This window comes from Lepisosteus oculatus, chromosome 3, assembly GCF_040954835.1.
Source record: "Lepisosteus oculatus isolate fLepOcu1 chromosome 3, fLepOcu1.hap2, whole genome shotgun sequence".
Classification (NCBI taxonomy): domain Eukaryota; kingdom Metazoa; phylum Chordata; class Actinopteri; order Semionotiformes; family Lepisosteidae; genus Lepisosteus; species Lepisosteus oculatus.
The window spans coordinates 20632882-20656491 of record NC_090698.1 but is presented as its reverse complement, the minus strand read 5'-3'; the positions used below and the strand labels follow the sequence as shown (position 1 = coordinate 20656491).

The 23610-nt window shown below is 38.5% G+C and overlaps 1 protein-coding gene across 1 annotated transcript in view; it reads right to left on the bottom strand.

Moving 5' to 3' along the window:
• Positions 1-4989: 4989 nt before the first annotated feature.
• Positions 4990-23610, bottom strand: part of prlra (prolactin receptor a) — a 42027-nt gene continuing 23406 nt past the window's right edge. Inside the window, exons 4-9 of the mRNA XM_015338890.2 lie at positions 20072-20241; positions 16305-16468; positions 13826-13967; positions 13034-13130; positions 12302-12371; positions 4990-11683 (exon numbers count right to left, since the gene is read on the bottom strand). Coding sequence (XP_015194376.2) covers positions 10697-11683; positions 12302-12371; positions 13034-13130; positions 13826-13967; positions 16305-16468; positions 20072-20241 — 1630 coding nt within the window. The 3' untranslated portion in view covers positions 4990-10696. The remainder of the gene's footprint in view (positions 11684-12301; positions 12372-13033; positions 13131-13825; positions 13968-16304; positions 16469-20071; positions 20242-23610) is intronic.

Below are 23610 nucleotides of genomic sequence, written 5' to 3'. Positions count from 1 at the left end.
TAGTAGCAGCACCTCTGCAGAACAAGCTGAACGACACAAAGATATTTAGCTAGTGGGTGTCCCTGTGTCCTAGCTGGAGAAGTGCTTAATGAAGAGCAAACTAGTTGTGTTCCCACATTGTCTTGACCAGAGATGAGCCGCAACAGTTGATCCAGCTGAATGGGAGCTTCACCATGGCAGAAAAGGAAGTTCCCAGCTGCTGATGACATCAGTGTGCAAGATGGGAAAAAGAGCCAATAAGCAGAGAGTCAGGTCAACTCCCTGGCTAAGTCACTGTAGAGGACTGTGTGTGAGCTCCACTGTGAGCAGATAACCTACCTCCAGCAATTATTACAGAATCAGCCATCAATTCTGGAGGTGCCAGCAGCTTTAGAGCCACTCTGGCTCCAGAGTCACATCTACAGGCTGTACCTCATCCCTAATGGCACAGTGCTCCACCTGGAACCAGTATAGGAGATGGTCTCAGGATGAGGAGATGGTCTCAGGAGGCTATGGAGAATCTATGTGGTGCTTTGGAGGCTACCGTAGATCGTTCCAGCAGAGAAATTTGGTCTCCGTGCAGTTTTGTTCAGGATTGCTGGTTGTAGTCTCTCCAGGGTAAGGGACAATATGAAAAACAGCCTGCACATTTATCCCACCGAGTGGGATGTACTGTGCGAACCACATGGGGACGACATAGACAGCATGGTGGACTGTGTCACTGACTACATTAACTTCTGCATAGACAACACCATCCTCACCAAAGACGTACACTGCTTTTCTAATAACAAACCCTGGATCACCAGCGACGTGAAGGCTCTTCTGAATGACAAGAAGAGAGCCTTTAGGAGGGGGGATAAGGAAGAGGTCAAGCGTGTACAGAGGGAACTAAAGCAGAAGTTAAGAGAGAGCAAGGACGCCTACAGGAGGAAGGTAGAGGACAAGCTGCAAAGAATAGGGTGAGAGATGTATGGAGCAGCATGAGAGAGCACTGGCTTTAAACAGGCTGGGAGTGCAACGGAGGGGAACCTGGATATGGCCAACGAGTTAAACCAGTTTTTTTAACAGGTTTGATTCAGGGCCCTCTGTGGCTCAACAATCACGGCCGCTTACAGCTACGACCCCCAACAGCTACTCACCCCCCCATCCCCCACAGCTGCCATTCTCCAACACCTCCACTATTGACACCTGCAGCACTGACAGCGCTATGAGCACCATCCCCCAGGCCAGGCTGACCATCACGGCTGACCAGGTGAAGAAGGAGCTGAAGAGGCTGCACCAGGGTAAGGCCACAGGACCAGACAACGTCTGTCCCAGAGTTCTGAGGGCCTATGCTGATCAGCTGAGCGGAGTGCTCCAGCAACTGTTCAACCTGAGCCTGCGCTTGGAGAGAGTCCCTGTGCTCTGGAAGACATCATGCCTGGTCCCGGTACCAAAGAAAGGGAGCCCCTCTGTCCTCAACGACTAAAGACCAGTTGCACTGACTTCTCACGTCATGAAGACACTGGAGAGGCTGGTCTTATCCCACCTGAGACCCCTGGTTAGCTCATCACTGGACACCCCACAGTTCGCCTACCAGCCCAATGTTGGTGTGGAGGATGCAATCATCTACATGCTGCAAAGGGCCTACTCACACCTGGACGGGGCTGGCAACACTGTAAGGATCATGTTTTTCGACTTCTCCAGTGCCTTCAATACCATCCAGCCCTTACTTCTAAGGAGGAAGCTGGAGGAGATGCAAGTCGATGCTTCCATGACTTCATGGATCACTGACTACCTGATAGGCAGACCACAGTCTGTGAGACTTCAGAACTGTGTGTCTGAACAGGTAGTGAGTAACACAGGGGCTCCTCAGGGGACGGTTCTTTCTCCATTCCTCTTCACCCCCTATACTTTAGACTTTAAGTACAACTCAAAGTCATCCCACCTGCAGAAGTTCTCAGATGACTCTGCAATTCCACAGGAGGAGGAGTACAGAGGACTGGTCAGCAGCTTTGTGGAATGATGTGGGGAGAACCACTTGGAACTGAATTTAACAAAGACAAAGGAACTGGTGGTAGATTTCAGGAGGAAAAAGGTCAAACCTACTCCTGTCTACATCCATGGGAGTGGCGTGGAGATGGTGGACTCGTACAAGTACCTGGGAGTGCACATCGACGATAGACTTGAATGGTCTAAGAACATCGAGGCCATCTATAAGAAGGGGCAGAGCCGACTTTACTTCTTGAGGAGGCTCAGGTTGTCACGACTATAGTCCCCCCCTCCTTAAGGGTGCTCCAGCCCTTTCACTAAAGACTTCATTCCCCGCACCTGTTTCCCATCCCTGCCCACCTTAAAAGCCAGGCGCTGACGCTCTTCCGGGCTCTGCATCTGATTTCCATATCGTGCGAGTCCGGGACCAGGAAGCGCCTGGTCCCGTTAAGGTTTTAACCCCTGTTCCTTGTCCCTGTCCGCCGGTTCCGACCCGGTCTTCGTGGTTTTTAATTCTTGTTCTGATGGATCTCCTGGTTTTGGACTTTCTCGTGTGTTTTTGGATTTTCCCTAAGGATTACTCTTGGATTGTTCGCCTCGGCCACACCTCCCCCGTGCACCAGCGCACCTTGGACACGCCCCCCTGTCTTCAGCCCCGTTTTCCTGCATGACGTTTCCCCAGTGTTCCCCCACTTCGTCGGATTGTGTCGTCCGCATAGGGTCCGGAAAGAACTGTTCGTTACAGAATGCAGAGCCAACACCTGGACCCCGCGGACGGCACCCTGGCAGCCCGGATTCCATCGTTTTTTTTTTCTCCCTTTTTTTTTCTTAGGGCTTCGGAGCCGCCCTGAAAAGGAGGGGCGTACTGTCACGACTATAGTCCCCCCCTCCTTAAGGGTGCTCCAGCCCTTTCACTAAAGACTTCATTCCCCGCACCTGTTTCCCATCCCTGCCCACCTTAAAAGCCAGGCGCTGACGCTCTTCCGGGCTCTGCATCTGATTTCCATATCGTGCGAGTCCGGGACCAGGAAGCGCCTGGTCCCGTTAAGGTTTTAACCCCTGTTCCTTGTCCCTGTCCGCCGGTTCCGACCCGGTCTTCGTGGTTTTTAATTCTTGTTCTGATGGATCTCCTGGTTTTGGACTTTCTCGTGTGTTTTTGGATTTTCCCTAAGGATTACTCTTGGATTGTTCGCCTCGGCCACACCTCCCCCGTGCACCAGCGCACCTTGGACACGCCCCCCTGTCTTAAGCCCCGTTTTCCTGCATGACGTTTCCCCAGTGTTCCCCCACTTCGTCGGATTGTGTCGTCCGCATAGGGTCCGGAAAGAACTGTTCGTTACACAGGTCCTTCAATGTGTGTAGTAAGATGCTACATATGTTCTATCAGTCGGTGTTAGCGAGCGCCATTTTCTATGCATTGGTATGCTGGGGCCCTGGGATTAGAGTGAATCCCTGGGATTATTAGTTCTAAAAGGCTGAACAAGCTCATCAGGAGAGCAAGCTCTGTCATTGGGTCTGACCTAGACCCCTTGGAGGTAGTGGCTGAGAGGAGAATGGTGTCCAAACTAGAGGCCATCATGGACAACATCTCCCATCCCCTCTATGACATGCTTATAGAAATGAAGAGCACGTTCAGCAATAGAATGATTCATCCACGGTGCAACAGGGAGTGCTACAAGAGGTCATTCTTGCCTTTGCCATAAGACTGTACAACGCATCCACCTTGCATCTGGGCAGAGGCAACATTGACAGTGACCTGTTTCTGGCCTGAACACATCTACACATCTACTGCTACATCTGTTCTTTTTCTTTTCCCATTTACAACTGTTGTTTTGTGCAATATATGCCAGGGACCCGTGCAATACATTTATATTTATATTTATATCTATATTTATATTCATATGTGCAATACGATTTTTCTGCGTACTGTTCTGTTCTAGTTTGTTCTTTGTGTGTCCTGGACTGTGAGTAACTCTTTTAGTGCACCCCTCACTGTACTGATTGTATTGTATGTATTGTATTATTATTATCATTATCGTATCACTCGTTACACTGTGGCTGTGTTGTCTGTGTTAAGCTGCTGTTGCACTGCAATTTCCCTCACAGGATCAATAAAGTATCTATCTATCGTACAACTAGAGCAACGAACAGTGCTTTTATCAGTCAGAATCATCCCAACCACTGGAGATGGAAAAGGCAAAGACAAATATGGTTTGATTGTGGTCAAATCTGGGGAACCATGTTACAAAAAAGCTATTGTTGCTTTGTAATCAGTCCCAAGAACAACAACCAGATTTATCTGGCCAATAAAGGACATTCCTTTCAGCCCAGGAATGTGAGAACTAAACAATTTTTAGCTTTGAATGGAGAAATATTTAAAATCCTCAAAGTCATTGAGAACATTGATCATATCGCCTTCTACAGAATGAACAGTGAAACATAAAGCAGAAAACAGAAGTGGAGACTACGTGGATGTGCATTCAAAACTGAGAACAGGAGGCATTCCTACACACGAAAGTTTGAGGGAGTATGAAACTACAGTGGCTACAGAGCCATGTTGTTGAAGCTGATGCTGTGACGTCTTTCAAATGTATTCATGAAATTCTCACATCACCTACAGCTACAGTACTAGCAACCAAATGGGCTAAATGGGCTGATTATCCTTCTCTTGTTTCTTAACCTTTCTTAACTTCTTATGTCCTAAGCATAGTCCTTATTGGTTTGATTCAACGTATACATATTTACATACAGTATTGCAGCTATATTCAGCCCTGATCCTTGATGGCTGACATGGCTTCTGTTTTCTTTCAAATCTGAACTCCAATTTACCTATAAAACCAAGTTGACTGTGACCCTCCAAGACCACAAGTGAATATCACTGACATGTTGTATACATATTTTTATTTTTTACCTGTTCGGGCTTGTTTTGATGTGAAAACAAATTTTAGAATATTTCCCTCAGAAATCCTTCCCACACTCCCTGTTTTTTTTACCTTTTTGCTACAAAAATTAAAAAAGGACAGAACAGATGACCTACAATGTGTATACAGAATGTTTTTAATTAGGTTTGCTGATGAGAATTGTTGAATTAGAATAAACTCTTTCAAAAATCAATTAACTGAAAAAGTATATTACAGCATAATCTGTAAAGACATGTGCAGTGACATTTTATAGCATCTTCTGACACTTCATTTTGTCCCTTTAAATATCAAGAATAAACCAATGGAGTAAGCAATGTTTCACACATTTTCATATATGACAACTTATTCAAAAAAGAAAAACAAAGAAATTAGATTTGAAATTCTCTTCCAGAATTCTAATTCTAACTTCTAATTACTTTTCTGGGCAAATTATAAATAATTACTTTGAGTAAGAAAGGAAATATAATATATAAATATATTTTTCACAAGAATACAGTCATCATTTCACATAACATTATATGGTGGTACAGCTTCCTGAAATCCCTAAATATCCAGGTTTATCAGTTACTCTCAAAAGTTTCCAATAAAAATGCTAATTAAGGCCTTACAATGATGGCTGGGAAATAAACCTGAGAATGAATGGCCTTTATAGTCAAACAATTCTATAATATTCAATTAAAAGTATGCATATTTCATTTCAGGAGGTAGATTTCAGTGAATGACTGCCCTGATTATTGCCAAAACATATGAGAATCTGGTCAGCCCTGTTTAAAAAGGTCACAGTTTATCACTTCAAAAATCCTTGACTCTCTCTTGAGAACTTAATTTACAATACACCATTGTGTTCTGAATAAAATGGTGTTTGATGCACTTCAGAACATTTTCTCATCCTAGCAAAGACTTAAAATGCCTTTCAAATATCTTAAAGAAGCTTGAGTGTATCTGGGATGAGATTCGTTTTGTGGATTTGAAAAAAAATGCAACCACTATTTGATGTCTGTTTTTGTCACAACAACTTGCCTTTCATGTTCTCCTGAAAGGTTATTTCATTTCTCTGGTTTGTCATTGGCTACTTTTAACAATTGGTGTGCATTTGCACAGATCCAATGCATCTGTATGTTAAAAAACACCTCTATGTAGTGACGCCATCCTTACAGTGAGTATAAAACAACTAGTCTTGTTTAACCGCTTAAGATTTGCATCTGATTTTTTTGGTCATTATCATATATCCATTTTCAGAAAATATGAATATCATTTAAAAGTGCTGATTACTGCATTAAATTCAGGTTGAGAACAGCACCAAACTTCAAAAGCTGTCAATCATAGTTAATTTGACACCAGTAAAATCTTCAACAGGTATATTGTAACAAAGCTGGATATAGTACCATCTGAAATCTTAGGGGGTTATTCATAAAACAGATTGTATTTCCAGATAGCTCTGTTAAAATGCCAAGCCAGATTATTATTTTTCATTCTTAAACCCATCAACAAGGTGAATAAAGTAACAGTGCTTCTGAATTGACACTACAGTACCAATCACTAACAAATTTCCCACAGCCACTATTAATTTCTATACAAATGAACTGGAAACTCTCCAGGTTTGATAACTGAACTGACAACAAAGTTTGGGCTATGGCGATGGCTTGTGAAATTCAAAATTCAAACGAGAGAACGTTAAATTCTCCATTCAATAAATTATTATTCTAGCAGACTTAAATAAGCAGCAAACACTGGATCAGCAATAACAAATATGCCAGTTAGATTGTATATTGGTTGTATTTGTTTTCAATTCAATGAACAATTAGTCTCTTAATTTAATACTTTTAAAAAAAAGGTATCACAGATAAAAAATTAAGTGACTTTTTCAAGGGAGCCAAAGGCCTTGAAAGACTGCCTCTATAATCTCATTACAAAATTGTATATATGTGACATACTAAATTTAATTTAAACACATGTGGACATAGATAACTGGTACTATCAGTGCTGATCACAACTGATGAGATGATCACAACTGGCCCATCTTCACATGACTTAAAAATTGTGAATGAAATTAAAGCACCCAAAGTTCCCCTGTTTACTGCAGAAATATGTAGGAAATTACAAAAATTCTCAAATTTTGATATGGCATACAAAGGTAAAAAAGCATGTGAAAAAAGTGCTTAGCTGTTTAGCTTGTACAATGGTATCCAATGGTTATGATTCATAATACAGAAATACGCAAAAGAGAGAGGAATGAAAAGCTAACAGGCAATGTTTTTTGGAAAAATACACTTGAGAAGCTCTATCAAAATTTAAGCTAGCGCTACTCATTGTTATAAGCAATGTTATGAAACTCATGATATGAAAAAGTGGCCAAATGCAATATCTAACCCAATTTTCAATAGATAAATGGACTGAAAAGCTCCAGAAATGTATAAATGTAGGAAACTGACAAGTTCTGCAAGTACAGGAATTCCAAAATGTTTCTTTTTCATCCAGCTCCCCATAAAGCTTGAAAGGTACTGGTGGGTTAATCTCAACATGTCTTACACCACGCTCAGAAATAACAACATTATTATTTCGATATTTTGAAAGTGTGTGCCCTCTTTTTCTACTATAACATATTACTGACAGAACAACATGTATACTGTACATTAAATTAGAATGAATAAATCAGACACCAACACTTCAACCTCATGAAAACAGGATAAAACAACATTACATTGCTGTCAAACTGTTCTTCAAATTAGTTTCATTGTATGCAATTATGGGAAAAAGGGGCTGTTTTGGTGGTTTGTCACAATAATATAACTATTATACATAAATTTAATAATTTAGATATGACAGTTTGCCCTATTTTAAAGCCCATTGATGGACAAACAGATGGTATGCACTATGAATAACCCATTAAGTACAGTCCTGATCCTTAGGGAAAACTGTGTCTGCAGAGCTCTGAATCTGCAATGTCAATGGATGCAGTTAAGTGATTGCTTGCTTGTTTCTGCACTTATATCGGTCCTAAATATCCAAAACACAAAGTACTTTCTTTAGCAATTTTTCTTCTGCTGAAATCCAACTGGTTATAATTTTGGTACTCTGGGCTAGGGGAGCATTGAAAATCAAATTGAAATCAATTACTGAAAACAAAATCAGACAACACATCAGTCCCTTAGCCTTTGTGTATTAACCTCTTTAAAATCTAGAATGTCAATGAAAAATATCTATTAGCAATGCTGAAGCTTCTACAACTCAGCCAGAGCTTATATTTCACAAAAACAAACACCATTACAAAGCAATTAATTTCATTACTTTTGTAAAGCACCATTTTAAAAGTTCTTCCTAATTGATTTCTTCCAACTACCTGTAATTTGTTTAAACCCTGCAAAGATTTCGATTTACAGAATCTTGTTGTTTGTTCATTTCCAGTCATACCGAGCTGTAAATGCTTCAACTAAAGATGTGCTACAACTTTTATTGAATGCACTCTGCTAGGCAACACTTCATGTTTATAGCGAACATCATAATCACAGTTTATCCTCTGTGCTTGGTTATGGAATGCTTTTTTCCTAGTGTACCCCATTTCAGTACATGTACAGTTGTATTGTAGAACATTTCAATACAGCAACACCAATAAATCACAGCATAATTCTTATTCATAAATACATTTTCTATATATACAAATTGAACAGATTATTTATTGATATACATATATACACAACCACATTATATAAATGTATTAACAATCTAAATGATGTAGGATGTAGAAGATTTTTAACTGCATTACTTTTGACGCCAAGCTTCATTTGGTATTGGAATTTGTTTATTAAACTCTAAGTGGTACAAATGCTGTTTAGCACGAAGGAAAGTCACATTTCCTTTTTGCTTTTCTTAGTAAAAAAATAGACCTTTATACAAAAAGAGTGTGCTATCACCTTTACCATCTCATGCAATGTGTTTTAGGGCAGTTTGTTTTATTATGTACAATAAGGCAGTAAAAATGCTTTTCCAACATTAATGTGTTGAGTGTGTTTTGTCCAAAGTTCTTAACCTTGGTCTGATCAATGAGTTAGATGCCTACAAAGCTTGTATATTAAGCTCTGTAAGTTTGTGTTTTAAGACCAATAAAAAATATAAATGATATACAGTATATGTATTTATTTTTGTTCATTGCAATTTATAAAAAATGGCATGCCTGAAAATATTTCCATTTTAATAATTATTGATTAGCTTTTCAATGACCAACTAGAAGTACAAAACTGTATTTATTCGCAGTATTTACAATAGGTCTCTGCTTAAATAATTAGAACTGGTGCAATTTTAAAAAGGCTATTTTGTGCTTGTTTAAGAGCATTTACATGGGGTGTTTATTAACCAAACTTGTGAGATTACTTGGAAGTCTTTAACATGTATGTTTCCTGATAATAGGTCAATATTAATAAATGATCTCCATGAACATTTGAAGTCATCCTCCCACTACAGTAACACTGGAAACATGGAAACTTTTTATATCTGAGCCAACCCTATAAACTAGAAAGCAGGTAAAAACATTCTAACTGGTTAGCAACAAAAGTTCATCTTCTACAGATCATCTTCCCAGCTCTAATCATAAAATGATCGTGATAGGGGCAAAATGAAATCCACAAAGATACTTACAGGAAAAAAGTTAGTTTTTTCCTATATGTACAGTATCTTGAAACTACGTGTATGAGACTGTAGGTGCCTTTTGGCTTATGACACTTCATGGTAAGTGTAAATTTACATTTCTACGCCAGGATGAATTAAAATTTCCTTTTGGTGTGACTGGTACAAAAAAGGGGCTTGTTTTCTTTCCAATCTTTGAACACCACTTAATTTTATTTCTTGCCTGGGACTTCTTTCATTTCTTATGGGATCAAGGGCGATCTGTTACTCAATAATGCCATTTTTTTCATGCTACACTATACCTGCATGGTTTTTTTATTCAAAGAGGATGGCTTTGTAATGTTTCTGATTAAGCAAAAAGTTGTCTTGCACTGAACGGGAGGACCAACCAAAAAACATCAGGTGTGTTCAATCTGTAAATAGCAGATGAGTAGTAGTTGGGCTCAGTAGAGTAACTGAACCTCAGATGAGTAATTTGAATTTAACAAATTACAACAAATATAAAATCAAACTTGATTTAGTGTTGTGTTTCACTGAAATATATTTTACGCTTTTCGGGAATTAAATTTTCTGCTCATGAAAGAAACAGTGGGAGTTTATCAATTGCTGCTCTTGAGCTCATTCTTTCAGAACTTGGATATTTACTAGCAACTAAACATACAAAGTTACCAAAGATTGCAGATCACTAAACCAATTACATCTATTATTGAATCTTTTACTGGCATTGAAAAACAAATCAGGAACTTGATTGCACATCTGTTCACACACACGCATATAAGTTCACACAAACATTTTACTTGTAACTTACATATCAACTAAATCAACTTTCTTCTTTCAGAAAGTAGACATTTGTCACATATTGCATACTGTTTCATTGTACAGTGCATAAAATGTACACAAATCCTCCAAAGAAAACTATTTTCAGAAATCTTCTGGCAATTAAATGTCATAGTGTATGCTGCAGTTTATGAAGGATCACTAGAAATAAACATGGTGCAATCAGACTTTCTGTATGTGTTCAGATGAAGCAAATTCAGAGATGTGTCTCCACAAAAAAACCATAATATCCATTCTTTTAAAATGGTGTTCAAAGAAAATATGCTTTTCTTTTTCCAAAGTGCTACAATTTTTCATTTTGTTTTTACCTCACAAATAAGCATGCCAACAAAAGCAGTGGTGCTCTCTCCCTTGAGCGACGGAAAGAGTTAGTTGAAGGCAGGCAGTATAGGGGCCGTCTCCACATAGCCATTTGGGGCGAGCTGCATTCCCTCTTGAGTGGGAGAAGCAGGGATAGTGTTTGCTAATTTCCCGGGTTGCCATTGAAGACAGGGGTTTTCCACTGTGTCTGTTCTTTCGCGACCTTCAACAGAGATATGGGTTTCTGTAGCCCTTTGCAGCAGAAGCACATTTCCATTTGCAACTCCAATCACCTTGGTGTACTCTTGCCCTGTGAATTGTGGTGGTAAGACCTCATGTCCTTCCTTGGATTTTGGCTTCAAAATCAGGATGTTCTCCTGGTTCACTTTCTGAACCTCAACATATTCTACCATTTTGGACAGTGGGAAGGAAGGAGCTTCAGTCATTTGGCTCCCAGTGACCTTCATATTGAATTCACTGTAGTCCTGTAGGTTTCCGTAGCCTGTAGAGGTTTTGCTCAGGCGGATTTCAGTGTTGTTCTCCAGCTGGTCATCTTGGCTTATCATAGAGTGGAGATTGCTGGTAGTGTATCCTGGCCTCTGGATTTCAGGGAGAATATGGTGGGATGGTTTTTCATGGTCATGAAATGAAAAGGCTGCTGGCCAAGTCTTGGTCTTCCCATTAGTGGTTTCAGTGTTGCCCAGGTTCCCGCCTGGGCTCCCGTTCCAAGTCAAGCTGCCACTTCTCTCTTTTGTGACTATGCCATGGCTGCCTTCTTGTTCAAAACTCCTGTCTACCTGGCCTGTTACCTTGGACTCAGGGCACTTTTCCAAGAGAAGAGTATGACTGTCACAGCTCCCCCGGCCCGAATCGTTATCTGATGTACTCTTGGCTGGATTCATTTTACCCTCCTGATGATCTTTCCCGTTCATCACCAGCTCCCTCTTGTCACTGTCGTCCACCTCCAAAAATTCCACAAGCAAATCCTCACAGTCATTGGTGGGAGGGAAACCCTGGCTGACCAAAGCACTGAGCATCTCTTCTGATTTCCCACTCTAAATACAACACGGCAAAAAAACAAAGGATGAAATCATGTTGTGAATGTATCTAATGTGGAGCTCTACAGAGCATTAGTGGCAAAGAAAAATATTATATCACATCACTGTCTCAGCAACTACACTAAATGTCAAAACAACGGGCTATTAAATTCCTGGTTGCCGGATACTGAACTGTTTCTTTTGTCATTGGGTTCATCTTCCCAGCTGGTATTGAGGTCTTGGTTATGTTTGTTTGTATGAAATTTTAGCACATGTAAGTAATATTTCATATTTTCTACTGTTCGGTTTTGAGCAGTTCCAGTTCAGAAATAGCAACATAAGTTAAGGAAGACTATTAAAACATGTGCCCCGTTTTTTAGTAGGCAAATTTTATCCCTGAACTAAACTAATCATATTGAATTTACTTTGCTTCTATTTATATTGAAGGGAGAGTAACGCTGATCTTTCAGAATTTGTACAAACGTTCTGCAAAACAATGATTTGCAAAAACAATTTGGCATATTAGACAAGCCTCCTGTTTTTCCAAGCATTATTCTATTGATAATAAAGTGCCTTATTTCTTCACTTATTTTATGTAATGGAATAATTCAATCCCCAGCAATGTCAGAAACATACCTTAAGCAACTGTGTATCAAATCCTTTAATCTTTGGTCCAGGGACTGGTGGCAACAGGTAGCGTTTCACACTAAAATAAAAACAAAGGATGTTGCTGCAGCTTCCCACTTCTATATCTGTATTCATCTCCTCTAAGAAAATACTATTACAATTTCTTATATTAATTTCAAACATCACTTAAATGCAATGACGAAGACAATGAAAGGCATCTGGAGGATCAAATGATAATCAAACGATAAACATTAAACACATCAATTCATTGTAGATTTGCTGACCTTTTGAAATAATGGAAGCATCCACAATTTCTAGATTTTTATTTAAAGAACTCATTCATGGTTTCTATTTTACGTTTTTTAATTTCTAAAATGACTCCAATTGCAGATTTTCAGATCTGTTTCAGCAAGTGCTTCACCACCAAATACCACATCTTGCTTCTACTCTCTGACATTAAGATGGACAGTTAGTGGGAAATGAAACAAGACCAAGGATCTCAGGGCCTGCAGTTCAAGGATCAAGGTGCAAGGTGCATCTGGATTGGTCTTCATATTTGTAAATTATTTAATTTTGTGCATCAGAATGCTATGAAGTGAATGTGAAAGTGGTACTGTATATATTATTCAACAAGAAAACAGAGGAATCAGCAAATGATCTATTTTGGAGTGGGTGTTCCCCTCAAGACATACTTTAACAATTTATAAGGAAACAACCCTTTGACCTTAATATTTTTCATACCTGTTCCGCTTAATAGTTATTGTCCATATTACTATTAGAAAAACAAATGCCGACAGGATTGATGTCAGTATCCACATGGATCTGTCTCTTCGAATGTCTGCAAACAAAAACATTTAGAATGAATTATGAAAATGGAATATTACTATTACTACAAACATAGAACAAATCATGGAAAAATATTATATTTTTTTCTCCTAGCTATTTTGCTTTTAGCAATTCAGATTTTTCTCTTGCCCTTACTTGTCTGCAACAGAAATCCTAGTCAGTGGCAGATAAGTCAAGCACAGTATATTCTAAACACAGATATATTGCAAATATATTGCAAATTAATCAAGTCACATACAATATTTTTGCGGAAAAGCTGTGCATTAGACAACTGAATGTGCTTCACTTTTATATAAAGATATCCCTCACCAAATGAAAATGCATCAAAAAAATAACCCATGAAAAAAATTAAGATTTATTAATGAAATGGAGATTGCAGGTCTGTGTTGCACCACAGTGATTCAGTTTTTAAGTATACTTCTTACTAACTTGCATATCATAATGAAATGAGCATCCCATGGTATTAGTTAGAAGCACTAACAAAGGCAGTTACTGGAATGAGTAAGCTATATAAATCTTAACAGCCAGGATATTACATTAAAAAATTCCAAATAAAAAAATGATTATAGTATTAATACAATTTTATAATGAGTGACATAAGGTAATTAATTGATAAGGTGAAAAAAAGATTAAGCTGCAAGGTACTGTAAGTTATACTGAGTCTAAATAAATTGGTTTTGGACTCACAGTCAGGGATTTCAACGTAGGCAGTGGAACTCCATTCACTCCAGTATCCATGATCTGGTCTACATCGAACTTGTACCATGTACTTCTCCCATGGGTGCAGACTGAAAATATTGTACTGTTTCTGCTGACCAGCGAAGTGTTCCTGCCAGAAGAGAAAAAGAAAGGTAATTAAGTAAGGTCAGAAGTGTTAAAAAGTTCAGCATTTCTCCACCTCACCATTTATTTTCTATTAATATTTTATTATTTGCAAGCTATTAATCTAGCTTGAATCCTTTGTATTAAAAGGAAGGATATCTAACCAAAGAATCCAAAGAAATGCAAAGATGTTTCTGAAGTAATTTTAATGTTGTTTTACATAACATATTGGGCCACAAATGACATCATCTTGTACACAAATAGGTTAGTGTTGTCTAGGCTGCTAATGGTTCAGTGATCCAGTGAAGACTGTTCTTGCAGGCATTTAAGATCTTGTGAACTATAAACTGCAAATAAACTGCTTAAAGCTTAGTGCCCGCAGAATGTTTTCATTCAAATGTGTCCTTTATTTTCTTTAATAAAACATACACCTGAACCAGATAAACCGTTGGTTTGTGTTAGTGGGATTGTGACTTGAAAGACAGACACAGTAACTTTAAGTAATGTTAAGAGCAGTATCTTAAAATTAAAAGAAAATGCCTAGCATTACCATATATCTAGTTGTTATACTGGTTTATGGCAGATGTAGTGAAGATGGAGATTTCGTAATGACTTTTGTTTCTTTTAGCAATCATTTTCAATTTTATGTCACATAAGAACTCTCCAGGAGAAAATAAGACAAAGCAGTTGTGTATGTATAGTTGTGTATCCTTTATTTATTTTTTTTGTCATTAAAAATATTTTTGCTACTTTTAAATTTAGCCTTTCCAGAGAAATACTGTCAGGAGTCTAACAGGAGTTATACTATTTTGCTCTTTTCTATTATTATATTATATTATAATATAATATATAATTATAATATTCTATATATTATAATTATATTATAAAAAATACACGTATGTTGCTTTAAAATCACTTTATAAGGAAGGTTTACTTTTATACAGATGTAGTATTGCACAAGGAATAATGGGATTAAATACTCCAAATTATTTTATTGCTAATAAATAAAATTAAGACTTTATATGAGGAGGCACTCGCTGACAGTCCAGAAATACATTACTTAAAAATGCTTATAATATCTCATATTTGTATTTCTTTTGTATCTGTAATTTGTATAGATAGAAACTGTTATTAGGGCTGCACTGAATGAGAGGTTACTTTTTCATGAAACATTAATTTAATGGTGGTAATTCCCATAGGCACTAATGTTCAGTGAGTTCAAATCCTCTGACCCACAATAAAGACAATCCATCCATTTTGTATCTGCTTTATCCAATAACACAGGGTTGCAGATAAAGCAGAATCCCAGAAGCCAATTAACCTAACTCTATGTCTCTGGACTGCAGGCAGAAGTAAGAGCAGGGTTAACACTTTGAGAACTTATAAACCCCAACCAGACAGCATGCCAGGTCTGAAATTAAACCCAGCAAAAATAATAAAAATTACAACAAAACCATTGAAGATTCATAAGATGAATGTCTGTCACAAAACAACTCAGGCTGACCAGAAGCAAGCATCCACACTGCCAGATTAGACGCAGGTGTGACAAAAAAGCAAGCCTTAATATGGTGCAAGCCACATGAGCTCAAGTCCCAGCGTAAAAATAAATCTGTAACTCAACAAACTATAATGAAAGAACCTTTGGTATGCAAAATCCTAAAATATTATCTTCAGCCAGTGAAATAAATAATATAATGAAAACCCTATTATTTCTTTCAGCTTTATACTTCAAGAAAGTTACATGTCAATTTAACTTCTTTTCCCCTTCCATTTCAAATTTTAATTTGTAATTTCTATTCCAATTAAAACGTATTGATACAAACACCAAATGAAAAAGAAAACTCACAATGGATTGTTTCTGAGAAGTTTTGCTTACACTGAGTGTTTCTATTATTATTTGGGCTTAGTTTTTTTAAGTGCAGTGACAAACACTAAAAAAAAGAGTTTAGTTATACCACTAGTCCAGTTTATGCTGTTATGTATTGCATCAAGCATTGCATTAAGTTGATGTAAATGTCATTTGGATAAAAAAAAAGAATAGGAACAACATGTAAACCTCCATAATTATTTTCCCCAAAATTGATTTAAATAACTTTTAATCAGCCAAGATGCCAATTCTGGTCCACCTAGAGGTTTTAAGAAACTACAAACAAAGGTCATCTGAACTAATGCCAATGCACTTAACAAGGTTGGGGAACTCCAATATCTTTCTGAAAGTGCCTCTTCTTGCAAAATGTTAGGCAGTGTAATGGATGTTTCCTTACCAACAACAGTACTGCATCTTTTGCAATGCAACACTATATAATGTGCGACCAAACACAGTACAAAATGCAGTTTTACATACCTCCCAATTGTCCTCTTTCTCTCTTTTGACTCGAACCTCATATATAAGAGTGATCCATCCCGATTTGGTGTCAGCTTTGTGAGGGGGTTCCCATTTTACCAAAAGGCAGGGGTTCTCTTTGCTATGGAACTCCACTGTCACATTCTCAGGTGCATGTGGCTGGACTGTAAGAAACACAGCGAAACAAAATTGCAGTGAAATCATGTGTTTACTGAATTTGCAAAGTTGGAAAGTAGCCAGACTAATAACCATTTAAAACAAAAGTCAATTTTGATGTTATAGGTTGTATCTAATATGACTTGATTTTCAGTGTAGTTATCTCTGGAACCCTTTTGTTTGTATTTAGATGCAAGATGGCCGAATAAGCAGAATAATTTATTCTATTAATACCAATACACCTATTTCTATGGAATTATGAAGTGGTGTTAGTGGGGCCAGCAGGGGGCGCTCACCCTGCGGTCCATGTGGCTCCTAATGCCCCAGTATAGTGACGGGGACACTATACTGTAAACAGGTGCCATCCTTCGGAAGAGACGTAAAACCGAGGTCCTGACTCTCTGTGGTCATCAAAAATCCTAGGGCGTTTCTCGAAAAGAGTAGGGGTGTAACCCCGGCGTCCTGGCCAAATTTCCCATTGGCCCTTACTAATCATGGCCTCCTAATAACCCCCCTCTATGAATTGGCTTCATTACTCTGCTCTCCTCCCCACTGATAGCTGGTGTGTGGTGAGCGTTCTGGCACACTAAGGCTGCCGTCGCATCTTCCAGGTGGTGCTGCACATTGGTGGTGGTGGAGGGGAGTCCCCATTACCTGTAAAGTGCTTTGAGTGGAATGTCCAGAAAAGCACTATATAAGTGTAAGCAATTATTAATATTATTATTATTATTATTATTATTATTATTATTATTATTATTATTATTAATTAGAAGCCTTTCTTTTCCCTTTTGTGTCTATGGTGAAATGAACATTACTGTGATTATACTGCAGGTATATAATTTGTCTTTTTATGCTACTAAGAATAAATGATTCCAATAATTTTGTTTCCAAGACAAAACTACTGCAGAATGTCCATTTGAAATTGGATACAATGGAGAGTGCACAATTTTAATTTAAACCAGTCAGGTTAAGGAGGTTTCTGTTGACAAATAAAGTAACGTTTGGCCTGTTTTGAGACAACAGTGTATTACATACAGTAGTACAACCAATACTTAAAATTCAGAATCTGATCATTACCAGGCTTCCTACTTTGACAAACATCATAAACAAATACAAGCAAGAAGACTTCAAACTTAATTATAGCCTACTTGAATGGATTTTCAATTCCACCTCAAAATGTGTAAATAAAACCCAGTGGCAAAATCACACTTGAAATAATTGTAACTTACTCCTTGTGACTTACAGTATGTGCATCTAATAACTTATCAACAAGGATGGAAGATTCACCTGCTTCAAACTGGACTACTACATGTTTTTATTCTTTAGGTACATAATAAAGGAGGGAGCTACCTATCAAATTTACATATGTGAAGAACAAAAATCTTTTGAATAAAATATGCAGGACAAAATACATGTACCACAAAGCTCGTTCTTCAGAGCCACACCTTCTCTAGTAAAATATCCCAAAAGGCAGTTACATAATGTTAATGGAAAACTACCGTTTCACTTTCCACTCTTATAGTTGTTTAAGTAAGGATTGGGATCCTTCTGATATGCTACTGAGCTGAAACGTATTTAAAATGTAAACTTATTTAAGGAGACACTTTAAATAGGACTAGAGGAAAAAGCCATCGGCATAAAAAATATTGTGCCCTTAAATTACAAAATATTGCTTCATATGTTCCTGTACAAAATGTTTATTTAGACAAAAAATCATAGTGTTTATTGAAAAAAGGTGGTGCTGAGTGCTTCCAGTCAACCAAAAGCAGACAACTGGCCCCTAGGGCTGTAAAGGTTAGGCATCACACTTGATTACATAATGGAATATCACTAGGCACTCTGCTGGAGGTGAACTGCTGATAGCTCAGGATCAGGCACTGCTGTTGTTGACAGCAGAAAAGAATGAGGACAGGTGCTATTTAAAGTAAGAGAAACTGGGACTTGCTTGCATTTGTTAAGAAAGTTTGAATAAAATTTAGCCTGGACAAGGGAACAGCCTTGAGTTCATATACACAAATGTACTGTATATGAAATACAATGCACACATAATGCAGTAGTCTATATGTTAGATAGATAAGAAGGGTTCATGAATCTTTTTTACTATCAAAACTCCAGAAACGTACTTTTGGTTTTGAATCTGGGAAAAACTTATACTACCTCCAACTTCAAATCTGCCTTATATAGAAAGTGTTTTAGGATCTTTTGAAATGAAAAGTGATGTATACATTTAAATTGATAAATTATTACTTTGTATTGTGGCACAGTGGTTAGGATTGCTGCCACACAGTGGTAGGGCCATGGGTTCAATTCCAGATCTAGGGTGCTATCTGTGTGGAGTTTGTATGGTCCTCCCATGTTTGTGTGGGTTAATTGGCCTTGGTGTGAGTGTGTGTGTGCCCTGTGATGGACTGGCATCCTATACAGGGTGTATCCTGCCTCCTGCCTGCTCCTAGTGCTGCCCCACACTATCCCCCTGTACTGGATAAACTGGTTTAGAAAATAGATTGATTGAATATTTTTATTATTAATCGCAGACACATCCAAGTAAGTGGACACTTAATAAGGAATTAAAAATCCATGGGATTTTTTTCATTTTGTCAGTTTGTTTTAATTGTCATGCACCCAGTCTCTTAACAGCACCCAGGTGGATGCTGCACATTGGTGGTGGTGGAGGGGAGTCCCCATTACCTGTAAAGTGCTTAGAGTGGAGTGTCCAGAAAAGTGCTTTATACAGTAAGTGTAAATTATTATTTTTAACAGGTATGTCTATTTTTCAGGAAATGATGCATTTTATAAAATAAACTTAATGTTTAAAGACATTTTTTTCTCCATTTCAATTTATTTGTATTTTCTCATATTTTCTTTTAAATGTTCTTTTTCTGTTGAATCTGTGTAACTTGGCTGCAGAAAACTGCTTTTGCGTCACAAATTCAGGATTTTATTGCCAGTATTTATTTGCTTTGATCATCCATCTGCTAAGGACTCAGCACAATTGCTCCTCAAATCCTAAATGTTCAGTCTATTATTTCCTGTAATATAAGAGGCTAACAAACACAATACAGTAGTACCAGGCTGCTCATAAGGCTTAAAACCTGTTCATCTTCATTTTCATAGCATTAACGTGGCTAAATCTATGCACCTTGAGTTAGTAATTTTCCAAATCTTTTTTTTTTATTTTTCAGGTCAGCCTCCAAGGTTCACTTGCTGTACAGAAATACACTAAGCACCATAACTGACTACATGAGCTGTGCATTGTGATCCAATTTAGCATTAGTAAAGTAATCCCTTTTAAGCTTACTTAACAGAGGCATAATCCGGTGAGAGATATGACAAAAACAGAACACAAACAACACAAAATATGGTGGTTCATTAACTATGTATGAACTATGTCTGAACAACGTATGTGCCAGCATCCAACATTTTAAATTAAATGTCTAATTCCAATAGTGTCACATTTAAAGATGTCATTTACATTGTTATATTTTGTTCAGGGCACCTGCTTGAGACAGTTATATTTCACTAAACTAAACCACTAGGACATTTTAGCACAAACACCCACTGTAAAGTCCCTTTAAATTAACATAAATAAACACAAAACACAGGAAACCTACCATTATATGCAACGTCCACGTCCAGTGGATCAGAAAAGCTCCTTCCCAGTGCATTGGTAGCTACAACTGTAATGTTGTAGTTTATCCATATGGAGGTGTGCTGTTTATCAAAGTAACAGGAGTTTTTTCCAGCAGTTTTGTAGTCAGGACACTCATAGACTGTGTCAGAGCTGCAGAGAAAAGTGGAAGGAGATTGCATCATTTACTAGAGAATTGACAAAAATCTAGATTACCGAAGATACATTTACTAAAGGATTTACTCCAGATTATTTTCTGGTCACCAATGCCCACCTGCCTGCAACTGTCCTATCTATCCGTAGCAAGTTAAATTAGAATCACCTTTATTCATCAAGTACATTTCATGTACAAGGAATTTACTTTGTTTTACATAGTACAGCAAAAACATTTTACATATGCCGTCCACAAATGAGACAACAGACGTCATCAAGAATTCTGGTTAAGCAAAAACAAATCCCTAGGAAAGAAGCTGTTTAAATACCATGTGGTTCTAGTTTTAATAGACTGGTAGTGTCTTCCTGAGGGAAGTTTTTGAAACAGGTGGCATCTGGGTTGGAGGTGACATCGACTATCTTTCCTGCTCATTTCTTTGCTCTAGAAATGTACTGATTATCAATGGAGGGCAGATGACAACCGGTGACCCTCTCTACAATGTGAAAAGCACACTGCTGTTTGCCTTAGGTGCGTGCAGATATGTCAAACCAAACAGTTAAAGAGTCAGTTAGAATGCTCTCAATAATGTCTCACTGTAATTCACTGTAATTTGCTCCACAGTTTTTTCAGTTGGTGCAAAAAGTACACTTTCTGCTATGCTTTCTTTGTGATACTGATGATATTCCTGTCCTATATAGTGGTATTTAAGATCATAATTCCCCAAAACTTAAAAGACTCCACTGCTCATATGAACTACATATATCCACCACATACTGTATAAAATAACATTCCATTATGGATTCACTGCACAAAAAGTAAAATGGCTGTAGCTTCATGACAGTTAAAAATCCTTTATTGCACTGTTTTTTTCTACTGTAGATAGGCCATTCTTCATCTTAATAAACTTTAAGGGTGATTTACATTTTATTACATTTAAATATTTAAGGGTGCAAAGGTAAAAATAAATCTAGCCCATTATATGTGTACTACTGTGGTACTGTATGTCTCTACACAGCTGAAAAGGGAATCTTGCAACAAATTAATAAAATTTGTGTATATAGCAAATATATACGGCCTGTGTACTTGATTATAAAAGGATGTAAATCTACACAACATGGGCAAAAGGTCAATTAGGAACACTTAGAATAAAAATGTATATTAGTGAATGGTTTTAGAGAACTGCTTGAAGTACCAGTCAGACAGTAGCTGGCAGTTTAAACAGCTCTTAAAGTTTAATACCTTTGGAATCTACTGCACAAGAACAATTTGTGATAATTGCAAAAAAAGCATATCAGAAATATGTCCCAGAGCTTGTGACACACAGTAGAGGTAAAAACATTTCAGATATAATAAGCATTCACAAAGGCAACAATCGATGAAACAGTAAATGATGACTTTTAGTAATGCATGATTTGTTATATCATGTGGCAGTATTTAGGACACACCTTCAGTCTTCCATTAAAGTCTATTAATTATTTTTATGTTAAACAAGAATTTAAGGTTGATACACAACCTTAAACCATCACTATAAGTCACTCGGAGTTCCAGCAATAGTGGCTGGGAGATCATCATGAATAGTCAATCTAGGATTGAGAGTATATTTAATTAAACATGTTAAATGCAAAATCCATGGGATAACTTATATATTTTGGGACCTGCAAGGTTCTCCAACATTAGCCTCACATGGACTATGACTTTTATATACTGTAAGAGGACACGGGGAAGGGTCATCTCTAACAGGTACTTCCGAAACGAAACGCTGAAAATGCTAGAGATGGACCTTAGCGAGATGGCGGACAAAAAGAATCAGCTGACTAGTAGATGGAAAGGGTCTACCTTAAGAGACAACGAGACACAGCTGAGACGCATCAGGAACCGGGATATAAGTGGCCCGGAGGCAGTGAACAGGGCGGAAGCCGGGAAGGTGAATGTGTTTTGGAGGAAAAGAGTGGAAAGAGGTGCTTGTTACGGATCGGGCTAAGGAACAACGAACGACTGCAAGGAGAAAGGTTTATGATTTTGGATTACGGACACTGGTTTAGGATACATCGCGAATTGTCTTTATTACGGACTTTTGGAACTCGGAACGAATCAGGACTAAGGGAACGGATAACGGACTGTGTTGGAAGACACGCCACGGATCTGAGGACAGTAAAGTGTGGTGTAAGTACTACCTTCGTTTACATAAACTATCCCCCGGAGACACCACAATTGGTGGAGGATGCGGGCAGCTCCCGCTCGGGTTTGAGAATCGAAGAGAGCAAGTTTTTTTTTTTTTTGTGTGTGTGTGCAGGTTCCGCTTTGCGTGTGTGAAGAAACGCTATGGAAGAATTACTACAGCAGTTGTCCCAGGCCACCCTCGCCCAATTCCAGGCATTACAAGGACAACGAGAAGCTAACGAAGCGCAACTGGAGGCGAACCAAATCCAAAAAGAAACCAACGAACGAATTATAGAGGAGCAAAAATTAATACGCGCAGAGTTGTGCAGGTTAAGGGAAGAAATCCGGCAGGCCCCGGTAGCGGGTAGAGGCACCGCTCAGGAAGAACAAATTACGCTAGAAAAGATGACTGAGCTTGATGATGTGGAAGCGTATTTACCCACCTTTGAAAGAACTGCTGCTCGAAATGCATGGCTAAAAGAGCAATGGGCTGGGAGAGTAGCCCCTTATTTAATTGGAGAAGCCCAAAAGGCATATTATGATTTAAAAGAAGAAGATGCAGAGAATTATGAGACTCTGAAAAATGAAATATTGGCAAGACTAGGGGTAACCATGGCGATACGAGCAGTCCGGTTCCACAATTGGAGCTACCAGATGAACAAGCCTACGAGGTCTCAGATGTTTGACCTGGTACATCTGGCAAAGAAATGGCTCCAGCCAGAAGAATTAAACCCAGGACAGGTGGTAGAAAGGGTGGTGTTGGATCATTTTGTGAGGAGTCTGCCTGTGCACCTGAAAAGAAAAGTAAGTGAAGGGGATCCCCAGACCCTAGATCAAGCCGTGGACTGGGTGGACAGACACCATGCCACAGAGGCCCTGATTAGGGAGAGAAAAGGGGACTTTCGGAGGGAGGAGAGAAGAAGCCCCAAGAGTCTGGAAACCGAAATAAAGTTCCGGCCAATAAAGTATAGTGATTATCGGGAACCTATACAGTTAAAAACCTTCGGGGGAAGTCCGGCGATGTTTTAATTGTCAGGAAGGGCATTTAGCCAGCTATTGCCTTGGCCTGCCCGAACCCATGCAGGTAGACCCCAGAGATGAAGCCCTATGCAACCACCTTACAGCGGGGGTCCCGACCCGCGAGGATCCCCATCTTACGAAAATCGAGATAGAGGGAGAACCCATCGAGGGCTTATTGGACTCTGGCA